The 16,049-nt window shown below is 43.4% G+C and overlaps 1 protein-coding gene and 1 pseudogene across 5 annotated transcripts in view; both read left to right on the top strand.

Annotated features, from left to right (window-relative positions):
• The window catches only part of LOC117355249 (zinc finger protein 420-like), an 818,521-nt gene extending 804,103 nt beyond the window's left edge, over positions 1-14,418 (top strand). For 4 of the 5 annotated variants that reach the window (XM_033933540.1, XM_033933542.1, XM_033933543.1 and 1 more), the window contains exons 3-4: positions 2,234-2,344; positions 11,518-14,418. In XM_033933540.1, the coding sequence (XP_033789431.1) occupies positions 2,234-2,344; positions 11,518-13,271 (1,865 nt within the window). In that variant the 3' untranslated portion in view covers positions 13,272-14,418. The remainder of the gene's footprint in view (positions 1-2,233; positions 2,345-11,517) is intronic. The other variant, XM_033933544.1, reaches the window with a different exon arrangement.
• Positions 1-16,049, top strand: part of LOC117355254 — a 623,529-nt pseudogene that overhangs the window by 56,763 nt on the left and 550,717 nt on the right.

Below are 16,049 nucleotides of genomic sequence, written 5' to 3'. Positions count from 1 at the left end.
TTTTTCTCTTTGAAATCAGAGACAGATTATTCTCTGTTTCTTGAAGAAGAGCTAAAATGCAGGGTCAGAGTAGCCCAAATGGTCAGAACCTGGCTGCAGAAGGTTACATTGTACCTGGAAGCAGTCTTTGCGACCAGGTCATCGATCTCTGCTCACCCTATAACATTGTCTGACACTGAACTGCTCCAAGAGCTGCAGAATTGTCTCCAGGATCACCATGTGATAAGAGGAATACGAAATATCCTCACCAACTTCTATTTCTGGATTGGTAGCATGGAATGTTGCTGGATTGGCCACCGTGAGAACGGGTTACTGAGCTTGTTGGACCATTGGTCTGACCCAATAAGGCTATTCTTATGTTCTTATTGTGTCCTCTCCCACAAGGACCAATCGTGGTTTCTCCTCTTTTGAACCTTTATCTTGCTTTTCTTCCACACATCTTGGAATGAAGCTTCTGTATGCTGATAATTTGGTTCCTGCATAAGAGCAGCTCTTTAGAGAATTTACAATATTCTCTAGAGAGAAACATCGAGATAATTATCTGGTCACCTGTGATAGGACCAAAATATAATATGGACCTAGAGAGCAGCATAATTAATGGCAGCATGGCCTGCTCTGAACAGCCAAAATGATGAACTCATCCAGTTTTGAATATCAGTCACTCACATATAGGAAGAAACTTCAAACAGTTTACTGTGTTTATAGCAACATGATGGCAGATAAAGGCCAAATGGCCCACCCAGTCTGCCCATTCACAGCATCCGCTATCTCTTCCTCTCCCACACTTTTGGTTTTGTTTGTTTGATTTATTCTGTCTGTTCTCTTGTGAACCACCAAGAACTTTGGATAGTGCAGTATAGAAACAAATAAATATCTGACTCTTCCTCTGGAATTGGCTGGTGTTGAGCCAGGTCTTTCCTTCTGTGAGGAGTCGTGGATTTGGCCTAAGACTCTCTGAGGAAAGGACCACCTTGAGCACAGCTGAGGTTCAGGAGATTTAATGAAGGCAACTTCTGCTTTCATTGTAGGCAAACAGATAACTTGGCTACAAAGCATATTTCTTAGAAAGAGAATAAATTTCCACCACTATGTCACTCAGACTGAAATTGGCATTAAGCAAAATAGATTCCTATTAGAGAATGACACGGTGACAAAATTCATCACCGTTTCCGTCCCCATGGATAACCGCGGGAAACCATCTTCATGTCATTCTTTAAGGAGAGAGGGAAGAATCAGAGTATAATTGGGCACAACCACTGACCCTCAATCTTTGCGTTGAAGAATGCTGGGGTAGAAGGACTGAGGTTGAAATAGACACTACAAAATTACATGGGATTATTTCCCACGGTTATCCACGGGGACGGGAACGGTGATGAATTTTGTCACCATGTCATTCTCTAATTCCTATCAAATCCCAGAGCCAAGAATAACTATAAGTGAATCACAGCTCTTATGGAGTTGAGTAGGCAGGAGTTGGTCATAGTTAGGCTCTCTCTACCTGCTTTTACATTTTTAAACATTTGTAGAGCAGGTTTTTAACTGACATCTTTTAAGAAATTTCAGGTTATTTGGGAGCCATTAACAAGATACTGTAAAGATTGAAATTACCACATAGAATAAACATTAATTTTTCCCTTTTGTTCATACACTTCCAGGGTGGGAGGGGTGGGTGGGAATATTTTATGATTTATTTTGCTTATGAATAACTGTTGGGTATAAGGGAGGGGGGATATTTGATGCGAGTTAGAATTGATGTTATATTAAGTAATGTTAAAGTAGAAATGATGGTATTATATGTTACACTTATTGTGAGTTTTAAAAATGAATAAAGATTAACAAACAAAAAAAAACCTGCCATCTTAAAGGAGCCTTTTTAAGCTCCAACCTTTTGGCTTCCCTGGGCCGCATTGGTCGAAAAAAATGTTTCTGGGGCTGCAGCAAGACAGAGGAGGGAGCCAGCAAGATGGTAAATACCCGTGGGCAGCAGAGGAAAACACTGCATCATCCTCGACCTGGGCCGCACAAAATACTTCATGGAGCCGCATGTTGGACACCCCTGCTCTAAGGGTTTGTCAAGCTGTATCTTCTGAACACTGCCTTGGGTGAATCTCTTCATAAAGGCAGTTAATACACCCCAATAAATAAATAAAATTCATCATAACTGATCCTTTGAACCTGCTGCATATTTTTCTTTGAACTATAACTGAGTTTTCATGTTTATTCCTGGAAACAGGCTCTGTAAGGATAAGTCCTGATCTGTTATCGTGGATTAAACAAGATGGAGAGCCAAATATCCAGGATCCCCAGGAGTCAGGAGAGAGAGAAGTTAGACGTTCAGACACGGGTGAGTAACAAATACTTTACAGATGATGTGGGGTTTAGTAATAATAACTCTATACAGAGTAAGAGGAGGTATTTCAGAGTATATGACTGTATATTATGTATGTTAATCTGTAACCTGTTGTGAGTTCATTGGGGATAGCAGGATAGAAAACGAAGAAGTAAATAGAGCTGGATAATTGTAATTTTATACAGAATACAGATGAGTAATAATAACTACTAGACAGAGTACAGCAGAAGAAAAGAAGTTACTTATCTGTATGGACAGCAGTGTATAAGCCTCTCGAGTGGGTGACGTCATCTGAGGCAGTCCAGCGTAGTGAAACGTTTGTAGAGCTTTCGTGAGCTGCAGACCTTGAATCTCTAATTCTTCCCATTCTGCGCTTAATAGAGAAGCAGCTCCCAAGGAAAGTGAGTGGAGATTGTGAGAAATTCTATTCTGAAGAATATATATTATCCCAGGACAAGCAGGTAGCATATTCTCAATAGTGGGTGACGTCACCGACAGAGCCCCGCAGCGGACAGCCTCGAAAGCAGAGGCGGAGAAAAATGCCTGTACCTTGGTGTGTTATACAGACCTCCAAGACAATCGGAGGACAAGAACGCAGAATTAATTGAAGACATTGAGAATATCACCTTACGGGGGGACATTGTTCTGCTAGGGGACTTCAACATGCCTGATGTAGACTGGAACACACTCTCAGCGACAACTTGTGGTAGCAGGAGGATATTGGGGAATACGACCCACTAGGGCCCAGGCCATCCTGGACCTGGTACTTATGAACGGGGAAAGCGTCTCGGAGGTCTCGGTGGAAGAAACGCTAGCCACCAGTGATCATAACATGGTATGGTTCAACCTTAAGCAGGGCTTCCCTAGATCACAAACAAAAACGAGGGTACTCAATTTCCGGGGCACTGACTTCGCACGCATGGGAAATTTCGTCCATCAGATGCTGCAGGTTCAAGAAGTAACTGATAATGTGGAAGCTATGTGGTCAACCCTGAAATCGACCCTACACGAGGCAACTATCCGCTACATAAAATCGGTAAATAAACAACAAAGAAAAAAGAAACCCCAATGGTTCACTGATGAGGTCTCGTACCTAGTCAAGGAGAAGAAAAGAGCATTTCTTTCATACAAACGCACCGGGGAAAAAGAAGCTAACATTGAATTCAGGACAAGGTCTGCAGCGGTCAAAACAGCAGTCTGGGAGGCCAAACTTCGAGTGGAAGAAACTCTAGCAAAGAACATTAAGAAAGGGGACAAATCCTTTTTCAGGTATATTAGTGACAGGAAAAAGAACACAAACGGGATAGTACGCCTTAGAACACCAGACGGGAATTATGTGGAAACAGATTCCAATAAAGCCAAACTACTGAATGATTACTTCTGCTCAGTCTTTACCTGTGAGGCACCAGGGCACGGGCCACAGCTGGAAGCAAAGCAAAGCAAGGAAGACCCATTTCAGAATTTTGAGTTCACACCAGCTGATGTTTACAGAGAACTGTCAAGACTCAAGGTGAACAAAGCCATGGGACTGGACAATTTGCACCCAAGAGTGCTCAGAGAGCTGTGCGATGTCCTGACGGAACCATTAGCCGTGCTCTTCAATCTCTCCCTAAGTACGGGGAGAGTCCCCCTGGACTGGAAAACAGCTAACGTCATTCCTCTGCACAAAAAGGGTTGCAAAGCAGAGGCTGCGAATTACAGACCAGTGAGTCTCACATCAATAGTGTGTAAACTCATGGAAACACTACTTAAAGGTAAATTAGACACGATTTTGGATGAGGGGAATCTAAGGGATCCCAGTCAACATGGATTCACTAAGGGTAGATCATGCCAATCCAACCTTATCAGCTTCTTTGATTGGGTAACAGGAAAGCTAGACTCGGGAGAGTCTCTGGACATAGTGTACTTGGATTTCAGTAAGGCTTTTGACAGCGTCCCACACCGTAGACTATTAAGCAAGATGAAATCGATGGGGTTAGGTGAGACACTAACTGCATGGGTCAATGATTGGCTGAGTGGAAGACTTCAGAGGGTGGTGGTCAACGGCACCCTCTCTGAGACATCGGAGGTGACTAGCGGAGTGCCACAGGGCTCAGTCCTGGGCCCGTTCCTTTTTAACATATTCATAAGGGACTTGACCCGAGGGCTTCAGGGTAAAGTAACACTATTCGCCGATGACGCCAAACTATGTAATATAGTAAGTGAAAGCAATCTGCAGGATAGTATGACGCAGGATCTGCTTACGTTGGAAAACTGGTCCTCGACATGGCAGCTGGGCTTCAACGCTAAGAAATGTAAGGTCATGCATCTCGGCAGCGGTAATCCATGCAAAACTTACATCTTAAATGGAGAAACACTAGCTACGACTTCAGAAGAACGAGACTTGGGAGTAATCATCAATGCAGACATGAAGGCTGCCAAACAAGTAGAGAAGGCCTCATCCAAGGCAAGGCAAATGATGGGTTGTATCAATAGAAGCTTCGTCAGCCGCAAACCTGAAGTCATAATGCCTCTGTACAGAACCATGGTGAGACCTCATCTGGAATACTGTGTGCAATTCTGGAGGCCACAATTACCGTAAAGACATGCTTAGAGTTGAGTCGGTTCAGCGGATGGCCACTAGGATGATCTCTGGGCTCAAGGGTCTCTCATATGAAGAAAGACTAAACAAATTGCAGCTCTACACTCTAGAGGAACGCAGGGAAAGGGGGGACATGATTGAGACATTTAAATACATCACAGGACATGTCGAAGGGGAAGACGACATCTTCTTTCTCACTGGACCCTCGGTCACAAGGGGACACCCATTCAAACTCAGAGGAGGGAAATTTAATGGTGACACCAGGAAGTATTTCTTCACAGAAAGAGTAGTAGATCACTGGAACAAGCTTCCAGTGCAGGTGATCAAAGCCACCAGCGTGCTTGACTTTAAGAATAAATGGGACATCCAGTGGGATCCTTACGAGGGTCGAGATAAGGAACTAGGACATTAGCACTCAGACTTAATGGGGTGGGTCAGTAGAGAGGGCAGACTTGATGGGCTATAGCCCTTTTCTGCCATCATCTTTCTATGTTTCTATGTTTCTATCTTTGTAAGAGCTTCCAAGCGCTGCACTGCGCATGCGCAAGTGCCTTCCCTCCCAAGTGAGGGCGCGTGTCTCCTGTGAGGAACCTCAGTTCAACATTTTCCGCAGAGCCGAGAAGTCCTCTTCACTTCAGCTCTGCAGCCTTCGTTGCCTTCTCTCACTGCGGCTTTCTTATTTTCTGATAGTCGCTGTGTTCGCATTCGTGTTCTCTCTTTTTTTATTTCAAATTATTTTTTTAAAAAAACAAAACTTTTCTTTTTTCACTTTTTTCCGGCCTCCGGCCTTTTGGCCTAGGCTTGGCCGCTTCCCTCATCCTTTATTTTTCTATGTCCCGGCCTCTTACCGGGTTCAAAAAGTGTAGCCAGTGTGGCAAGGCAATTTCAGTCACTGATCCTCATAGTTAGTGTATTGTTTGCTGCAGTTCCGAACATTGTCCCGATACTTGTTCGCGCTGTGCTACCCTTCAACCTCCAGCCCTTCGTCGATGCCGTGCCAAGCTTCTTCAGTTATTTGGCACTATGGAACCTTCTGCTGAGAAGGGCTCGACCTCGGCTTCGGGGACAGCCTCGACCAAGACCTCGACCTCGACACCAACATCTGCCTCCACTAAGGCCTCGACCTCAACTCCTCCGGTCTTGAAGGCCTCGACGGCGGTTCCTCAGAAGTCTTCCTCGATGGGTAAGTCTCTTGTCTCTCCTTCAGGTACTATTCCTAAGAAGCCTCCAGAGTCTCAGGCATCCCAGGCCATATCCATGGTCCTGCCAGCCTCTTCGAGACCTCCAGCTAAGCGTGCCTCCAAGCATCGGGAATACTCATCCTCGAGGTCGCCCTCCTTGGAGCGCACTGCTGCACCTTCGAGACCTGATCCCTTTGTCTCGGTGCCTATGTTCGAGGACATGTTAAAAGCCATTCTGACCACTCAGCTTTCCTCGGTCATGGCTCAGTTCCTCCCGGCCTCGACCCTGCTTCCTACGAGCCAGCCTGAGCGGCAGACTGAGACCCCGGTTGAAGCACCTCAAGACAAACCTCGGAAGTCTCGTCGCCTATGTTCGAGGACATGTTAAAAGCCATTCTGACCACTCAGCTTTCCTCATCATGGCTCAGTTCCTCCCTGCCTCGACCCTGTTTCCTACGAGCCAGCCTGAGCGGCAGTCTGAGACCCCGGTTGAAGCACCTCGAGGCAAACCTCAGAAGTCTCATCGCTTATCATCAAGTGACTCTTCACCTACTCCTCGGACACGGTCTCCCGAACCTCGATTGAGGCATCGCTCGAGGCATTCGATACATCTTGCTTCCAAGCTCAGTCAGGAGTCTTTCTGAAGCAAAAACCATCCCCTCCTTTGGATACTGAGTCTTCTATGCCTCGCTTATCAAAGGCTATCGAGACTTCTACTAAATCTAAACATAAGTCTCGCAAAGCTCTTACACCGGCTGCTTCTCCTCGAAGTCCATTGAGGTCGAAGACTCCTCCATCGAGGCCACCTCCGAGGGAGCCTTCTCCTGCCTCGACTCACTCTGTTCCTTGTACACCGGGGACTTCACCATCGAGACTTTTGAAGCGAAAACATTCTCTGACTCCTCCTGTCGCAGGTAGTGGAGCTTCTTCGTTCACTCTGCGCCTCGATTCTGAGCCTCTTTCTCAGTATTCCAGAGAGGCTTCTCCTTCCTATTTGGTGGTACCTCGGTCTCGCACTCCTTCTCCTGAAAGTGCCTTGACCTCAAAGTCTGCCTCTTAAGCCAGATTTGTTTTTGACATGGGGAAAGCTTTGCAGCTGGATCTCCATTCTGACTCCAAATACACTTTTGAACGCTCTTCCGGAGGCTGTTATAGAGGAAAACACCCTCCAGGGATTCAAGATAAAATTAGACGAGTGCCTGCTGAACCGGAATGTAGGCAGGTAGGGCTGGTCTCAGTTAGGGCACTTGTCTTCAACCTGGGGGCTGCCGTGGGAGCGGACTGCTGGGCACGATGGACCATTGGTCTGACCCAGCAGTGGCAAGTCTTATGTTCTTATCTATACCCTCCCAGCCATTGAAGCCCTCCCCAGCCCATCCTCAACCAAAAGGCCATATACAGACACATACTATGGTTCCTCTGTTTTGGCAGCAGGCTCATCGATCCCACCCTGACTACAGGAATAGAGCGGGATTGTACAAGAACGAAAGATTAGGTTCATACCTTTGCTAATCTTCTTTCTTGTAAATCCACACTCTTTTCCTGGAACTCGCCCTGGTAGTTGCTGATTTGCCAGTTGTCTGCCTTGATGAAGTATTGGTAAGCTGGACTTATGGTTTCTTGACCAGCCTTTCTAAGAATACCATCCAAATGTGTTATGCAATGTCAATTTGGGGTCCCTAGCTGGGGTGCCCCTTCTGTTAGTGCAGGCTGTGTCTACTTATAGCACAGTTTCTTCCAGGTTTATATAGTTTAATAACCTGTTTCAATTGTTTATTATTGTTATGACTTTCATGTTATGAGTAGATTAGACTTATTTGTCAGGTATTGTCCCTTGTGACAGGGAAAGCCCTGTAAGGTTAAAAAAAAACCCTTTCACAGCAAGAAACAGGTTAAATGTAGGGAAGAAACACAAGTTTCTGCAGCATCTAACCCTAAAGCCACCCCTAGAGCCCTGGAGGGGAGAAATCTTCTCTTAAACAGTAACTCCCAAACAAAAGTTCCCACTACAAAGACCTGTTTATCTTTTCCTAGACATATAGAAGCAGGGAAACAGAAAAGACTACAAATCCCAGCAGGCTACTGTCAGGCCAAATCAAATTCCAGGACTGGAGCAGTTCCTGCTACAAGCCCAAGTAGGACCGGTTCTAACCCGTTTAAAATGCTCCAGAGTGCTAGAGTAGCCAAGCTCAGAAACACGGCTGGGGCTAATCAGAACCGAGTTCCCAAAGAAAAGGGGTGGGGGGTCTCAACCTGGAGAGGCAACCACAAACTTTCAGAGCTTCCCAGGTCTCTGAAGAAGGCAGACCTCACCAGCTAAGGGCAAGAAAGCAACAGGCTGAACAGGTAGGAGCTCTCAAAGATGAGGCTTCAGAGATCTTTAATGATATTGATGTGAATGAAGCTGAAATGATAGAAGAATTAAGCTCTTGTGAAATAGCCCAGTGCAGAGAATATGAACTTGTGTTAAAGCCTGTTTGAAGGAGTGATTATTGCAGGATTATTGCAGTACAAGGAGTGCTGTTGCCTATATGTTTGAGAAGAAAATGACAGAGCTGTCCAATAAGTGTTTGGTTTTGGATAGCAATAGAGTAGAGGGCTGCCATACTGGCAGACATGCTGGCAGACTACCATATTTTTGGTGTTTTGTATTATTAAATTATATGAGGACGCACAACATATAATATGTTCATATAATGAGTCAAACCCAGCATGCACCCAAAAAGAGGACGAAAAAGCCTCAGACAAATGTAGCACTATAGAACTAAAAGGTACAAATCCAAACTGCTTTTGATACTTTCACTGGAAAAAAACTCCCTCAAAGAACAGCTCAGGTTTAGAAAAGGGCCAAGTCACCCGGAGGCACGTTCAAGGACTTAGCTGACAAAAGACGACTTGAACTCCAACGCTGTCACGACTTCTCCAATCTTCCCAACAAGCGACCTCGTTTCGCCAATGTTTGGCTCATCAGGGGAACAAAGCCTTGAAAACTGCAGCCACGCTGAGACCAGCAATGAAAAGCTACTCCCTGAATCATGCCTGCTGGAAGGGCAGTTTTTGCCAGACATAACTCTCTGAAGGCACAACTAGTTGGGATTTTTGGGCAGGGATCTGAAAATTCAGATCTGCAGGGAAAGGATTGGATCCCATGCCTTGGGGTGTTGGTTCTTGTGTTTCACCCCAAGGAATTGCCTCCAAGGCAGAGTGCTGATATAAAGCAGTAGTATTCGGCCATTATTTGAACTGTGTATTTTGAATTGGTGATCTGCAACCTAACGAGAAGATATTCTGATTTTTGCCTTGCCTGTGATTGATGCATGGAATTAAGTTTAACTGTTTGAGATTTGAACATAAAATTCACCGAGAAGCAAAATAAAAAGTTCAGTTGGACAGTTTGGTGGTTTAAACTTCTTTATTGTTTAATATCCCAGCTATCATGCTACTTCGGCTTCCGCTCGTCTGAGGTTGGTGTATCCCAGGCCCAGCCACTCACCTGCTCACCAGCTGTGCCTGGTCATACCCTGTATCCCTCCCTTTGGTCTATATCCTCTACAGCTGTCGCTGTCCGGTTTTGAACAAACTGGAGTCCTGAGGTAAGAGGGGAGGAGGGTCTGAACAAATAATGTAAATGAGGCTTCCTACATACAGTCTAACCCATTTGTCCAGGAAGAGAGTGTGGATTTACAAGAAAGAAGATTAGCAAAAGTAAGAAATTAATCTTTCGTTATTGAAGGCCGGTACTGGGCTTGGTCTGGGTCCCATATATGGCCTTTCAGTTGAGGATGGATTGGAACCTAAGCACAGAACTGGGCAGACCTCTAGGTCTCTGACCCTGAAATGTCTTAGAAAAGAGACAATTTTATGTATATCATGAACTTATGATGCGTGTACGGTTGGATAGACTATGGACCATTCAGTTTCTTTATCTGCTGTTATTTGCTGTTATCATACTATGTTACTACATGTTAACCATGAGCAGGCAAAGTCTCATTCCCTCCAGAGAGTTTGTCTCCAGTTCACCCCAGGAGCAAGACCCGATTCAATTTTATAATCACTCTTTGGCGAGTAAAGATTATATACTTGGTAGAGAATGACACAGTGGCAGTTACCCGCAGGTAGCAGCGGGTAGCTGCGGGTAACCCGCCGAAACAGTGGGGGGGGGGAAGTGCTCACTGCAGGCACAGGGACAAGGCCATCCAACGCCCCGTGGAGCAGTGAATGGCCTTGTCCCCGCAGTTAAGGGAAGGCGCGCGGTCACCAATTGCGCGCGGCCCCCTCCCTCCCTACAATCAAATCTATCTTCCTCCCTCCCCCTTACCTTCACGGCGCTTTCGTAAAAAACTTACTGAAGCCGGCGAAGCCTACCTGCCTTCCGGTTGCCAGCCTACCTTCTGGTTGCATTAGAGGAAAAGCTTCTGCCCACACACACGTGACTGCAGGCAGGCAGGCTTCGCCGGCTTCAGTAAGTTTTTTACGAAAGCGCCGTGAAGGTAAGGGGGTGAGAGGGAGATAGATTTGGCCATAGGGAGAGAGGGAGGGGGCCACGCGCAATCGGTGACCGCGCACCTTCCTTCCCATAAGTTCCAATTCTTTACTAACGCACTGTGAAGGTAAGGGGAAGGGAGGGAGATTCTTGGGCTGCTGAAGGGCAGTGAGGTGGCGAGAAGGAAGGGTGGATGCTACGGGGCGGTGAAGGGGACTGCGGGGACGGGGCGGTGAAGGGGACGGTGGTCCAGTGACGGGGACAGATTTTTTTTTCCCCGTGTCATTCTCTAATACTTGGGTCACGTGACTTGCACTGGGAGAAAGTCCTTTCAGCAGCATTCAAGACCGAAAAAGAGGAGCAGAGCAGCAATCGCTAGTAAATGGTCCATCCTACAAGCAGCAGTAGCAGCGCTGACCATCCCAGCACGATCCAGGCAGTGGTGGAGTCAGGTCAGACCCTGAAATGATGCGGATGTACAGTGGCGACATTCAGTGCTGTTAACCGCATAGCTAACTGGGCAAGTAAGACCAGTCCTGTGTCCAGTTAGCTATTTGGGAACCAGATTTTTAATGCCGGGGCCCAGATATGGCCCAGTGTTGACTGTCTGGGACTAATGTAGTTCTAAGTTATCAGCTGTATAGAAAATGTTAATTGCCCCCAGCTGAATATTGATCCGTAACAATTAACCCTTTCTTTGGCATTGTTGCTCTCGTTCAACATCAAGTTATGTAAAAAAAACTTTTTACCATCTGCTAATTAAAGGGTTAATACAAGCAGGAATAAAATTAATTACTTAAGAAAAGTTTTATCAAGGATTTTATATTGTATCTAAGAATGCACAAAATAATCCAAATGGGAGAGAAACATTCTACATTTTTATATTATGATACAAAACCTCTTTTTTTTTGTCATCAAACAGGTTTAAACTGTCTTCAGAGGATCCATGAGAGTGAGAGGCCATTCACATGTCCAGAATGTGGCAAAAGTTTTAATCACCAATCAAATTTAAGAAGCCATGAGAGAATTCATACTGGAAAGAGACTATATAACTGTTCAGAATGTGGTAAAAGATATAATCATCCCTCAGTTTTGAAAATGCACAAGAGGAGTCATACTGGAGAGAAACCATATACCTGTTCAGAATGTGGGAAAAGATTTAATCAGCAATCAAATTTAAACCTGCATAAAAGGATTCATACTGGAGAGAAACCATATACATGTCCAGAATGTGGTAAAACCTTTAATCAACAATCATATTTAATCCTACATAAACGGATTCATACTGGAGAGAGACCATATACCTGTTCAGAATGTGCTAAAAACTTTAGTCAGCAGTCAGCTTTAAAAATGCACAAAATGATTCATACAGGTGAGAAACCGTATAGATGTTCAGAATGTGGTAGAAGCTTTAATAGGCAATCACATTTAAATCTTCATCAGAAGATTCATACTGATGAGAAACCATATACATGTTCAGAATGTGGTAAAAGCTTTAAAAGGCAATCGTATTTAAATCTTCATCAGAAGATTCATACTGGTGAAAAACCATATAAATGTTCAGAATGTAGTAAAAGCTTTAATAGGCAATCACATTTAAATCTTCATCAGAGGATTCATACTGGTGAGAAACAGTATCCCTGTACAGAATGTGGTAAAAGATATAGTAATCCCTCAGCTTTAAAAACGCACAAGAGGATTCATACTGGAGAGAAACCATATACCTGTTCAGAATGTAGCAAAAGCTTTTATCACCAATCAAATTTAAGAAAACATGAGAGAATTCATACTGTAGAGAAACAGTATCCCTGTACAGAATGTGGTAAAATATATAGTCATCCCTCAGTTTTAAGAAGGCACAAGAGGATTCATACTGGGGAGAAACTATGTACATGTTCAGAATGTGGTAAAATATATAGTCATTCCTCAGCTTTAAAAAGGCACAAGAGGATTCATACTGCAGAGAAACCATACACATGTTCAGAATGTGGGAAAAGCTTTTATCAGCAATCAAATTTAAAGAAACATGGGAGGATTCATACTGAAAAGAAAATGTATCCCTGTACAGAATGTGGTAAAATATATAGTTATCCTTCAGCTTTAAAAATGCACAAGATGATTCATACTGGTGAGAAACCATATACATGTTCAGAATGTGGTAAAAGCTTTAATAGGCAATCGCATTTAAATCTTCATCAGAGGATTCATACTGGTGAGAAACCATATACATGTTCAGAATGTGGTAGAAGCTTTAATTGGCAATCGCATTTAAATCTTCATCAGAAGATTCATACTGGTGAGAAACCATATACCTGTTTAGAATGTGGTAAAAGATTTCATAACCAGTCATCTTTAAAAATACATGAGAGGATTCATACTGGCGAGAAAACATGTACATGCTCAGAATGTGGGAAAAGATATAGTAATCCCTCAGCTTTAAAAAAACACGAGAGGATTCATACTGGAGAGAAACCATATACATGTCTAGAATGTGGTAAAAGGTTTAATCAGAAATCTAATTTAAACTTGCACGAGATGATTCATACTGGAGAGAAACCATATACCTGTTCAGAATGTGGGAAAAGCTTTAGTCAGCAATCACATTTAAAACTGCATTACAGAATTCATACAGGAGAGAAACCATATACATTTACCGAATGTGGTAAAAGATATTAGCAATATTCCACTGATCCCAGGGCAAGCACTGACTTCACTTGTCTCTCTCTCAATAGTCTTCCTCTAAAAAATTGTCCAAACCTTTTTTTAAAACCAGCTATGTTAACTGCTCTTACCATAAACTCTGGCAATGCATTCCAGTGCTTAGCTATCTATATTTTCTAGGTGAAATAATATTTCCTCCTATTGGTTTTAAAAGTATATCCCTGTAACTCTTGAGTGTCCCGTAGTCTATGTAATTTTTGATGGAGTAAAAAATCAATTCACTTATACCTGTTCTACACTACTCAGGATTTTGTAGACTAAAATCATCTCCCCTCAGCCGTCTTTAGTCTTTCATCATGCGACAGGAGTTTCATCCCTTTTATCGTCTTGGTCGCTCTTCTTTGAACCTTTTCTAATTCCGTTATGAGCCTCATTTTCAAAAAAGAAAGATGTCCAAAAAATGGTGTAAAGTGGTATTTGGACGCATTACTCGCCATTTTCAATACTGACTTCCTAGATGTCTGGCTAGGTTATTCATCCGCTGTTCGTCCTAATGGTAAAGGGGCATATTAGAGGTGTGTTATGGGCAGGCTTAGCATTTGCACATCCTGCGCCGATAATCAAACATTTCACAAAACATCCAGGGCACCATTTAGATGTTCAGAGCTAGATCTACTTTTAAACAAATAAGGGCCAAAAAGGTACCCAACTTCTCCACATGATCACTAAAATCATGAAAGCATGAGCCTCTCCCCCACACATACATGACCCCTTCCCACCCTCCAAAGATATGACCGAAACAGTTCATATCTGTGTCTGATAGCTATAAATCTTACGGTCAGTATTGTTAGAGTCTCCGGAGTACCCTGGTGGGCAGTGCAGTGGACCCAGACCCATTTCTCACTCTAGAACATGTGTGGTAGAACATGCAAGTCCACCAAACCCTACTGTACTACCATATAAGTGACTCTTGCAAGCGTAAGGGCTATAGATATATACGCAGATTGTCACTTTCTGTAACCGGCAACTATAAAGTTACAGAAAAGCGGCACGCTGCATGTATATAGCCGGGCACTTCCTCATTTATCTTTCCTATCTCTTATTTTTCGTATGGTACAGTTTTAAAACAGGTTATGTTTCACATTTCATAGGTACTTGCCTTCAAAAGCACCGTCCCTCGCTCCTATTATTTAAAAGGTAGCGTCTTTTGCACTCATTGTTTGACAGTTGACTATTGTAAAACATGGTTCATTAAATCTCTAGGATTACTCACAAGGCTCTTTGCATGTAAACTGGTTCTTAAAGTATTCTCCGACCTCTTGTCAGATATTGCATGGTGTTTTTATTTCATTCATACGTCTCCTGTCGTTAGCCTCAAGGTTTTAGCATATGGCGTTTTTTGTTATTCGGTGCACAGCACATAAGGTAACTTCAAATTTTCTTTTGCTGCAGGTTTTATGTAAATGTCGTGCAATTAATCTATTTTTATCTTTTCTAATGTTAAAGAATGTCCTTAATGTTTATTTTATGTCGAATAGCAAAACAAGTTGACCCTGACGATTCCACAGAAGAGGGAGATCCAAGAAAAACAAAAGCCTCTGTGGAGAGTTGATGTTCAAGATGAGGACTTTATTAAAAGGTTCAACTTGGTAATCCACATGAAAACAAGGACCCAATCCTCTGAGAGATATGGACTCAGCACGATCGGTGTTTTGACAATGCTGTCTTCCTCAGGGGGTCCCAATGGGTTCTCTAAAAAGCGCGTGGATTAGGAACAAGTCCAAATAAACATAAAACCAACAATAGACCCAGCACAATCGGTGTTTTGACAATGTTGTCTTCCTCAGGGGGTCCCAATGGGTTCTATGAAAAATCGTGTGGATTAGGAACAAGTCCAAATAAACATAAAACCAACGATAGAAGTATGCCGTGAGATGATCTCATAACATAACAGCAAATTTCTAGACCACATAGCCATAAGTTCAATGCGGTTAACAAAAGATTATGCTATGGAAAAATAAGGAGAATGTTGTGAAAAAATGTGAGGGTATCTAATTGGTCAAAAATGTAGAAAAGAGAGAGGTTTTCAATAACTTTTTGAAATGTTCATGTGAAATAGATCTAAGTAGCAATAATCGAAAATCTTTATCATAATACGCTGCTTGATAAGAAAGAGTAGGCTCGTGATATTTCTTACTTTTACAGCCCTTTACTGATGGAAACATGAAAAAAGCATGTGATTTCCCGCTATTATGTGACACTATATCGAACCTGTCAACCTGGTATAAACATCCCAACTTATAGATCACCCGAGCCTCCACTGGAAGCCAGTGCAGCTCAAGGTAATAAGGTGTCAATATAATCATATTTCCTCAGGCCATAAATCAGTCTTACCGCCGTATTCTGAACCAAGGTCAATCTAGCCATGTTTTTCTTGTAGCGGGTACTTCTATTGTTGGTTTTACGTTTATTTGGACTTGTTCCTAATTCACGCACTTTTTCATAGAACCCATTGGGACCCCCTGAGGAAGACAACATTGTCAAAACACCAACCATGCTAGGTCCATATCTCTCAGAGGATTGGGTCCTTGTTTTCATGTGGATTACCAAGTTCAGCCTTTTAATAAAGTCCTCATCTTGAACATCAACTCTCCACAGAGGCCCTTTTTACTAAATCTCGCTAGCGGTTTTTATCGCCAGGAGCTGCGCTGAATGCTGTGCGCGGCTCCCGGTGCTCATAGGATTCCTGTGACGATGAGTGGGAAAGCCTCCCGGACCGATAAGGAAAAGACC

The sequence above is a fragment of the Geotrypetes seraphini genome, chromosome 2 (genome assembly GCF_902459505.1).
Source record: "Geotrypetes seraphini chromosome 2, aGeoSer1.1, whole genome shotgun sequence".
Classification (NCBI taxonomy): domain Eukaryota; kingdom Metazoa; phylum Chordata; class Amphibia; order Gymnophiona; family Dermophiidae; genus Geotrypetes; species Geotrypetes seraphini.
Note: the sequence above shows the minus strand (reverse complement) of the source record. Positions and strands in the feature narration are given on the sequence as shown.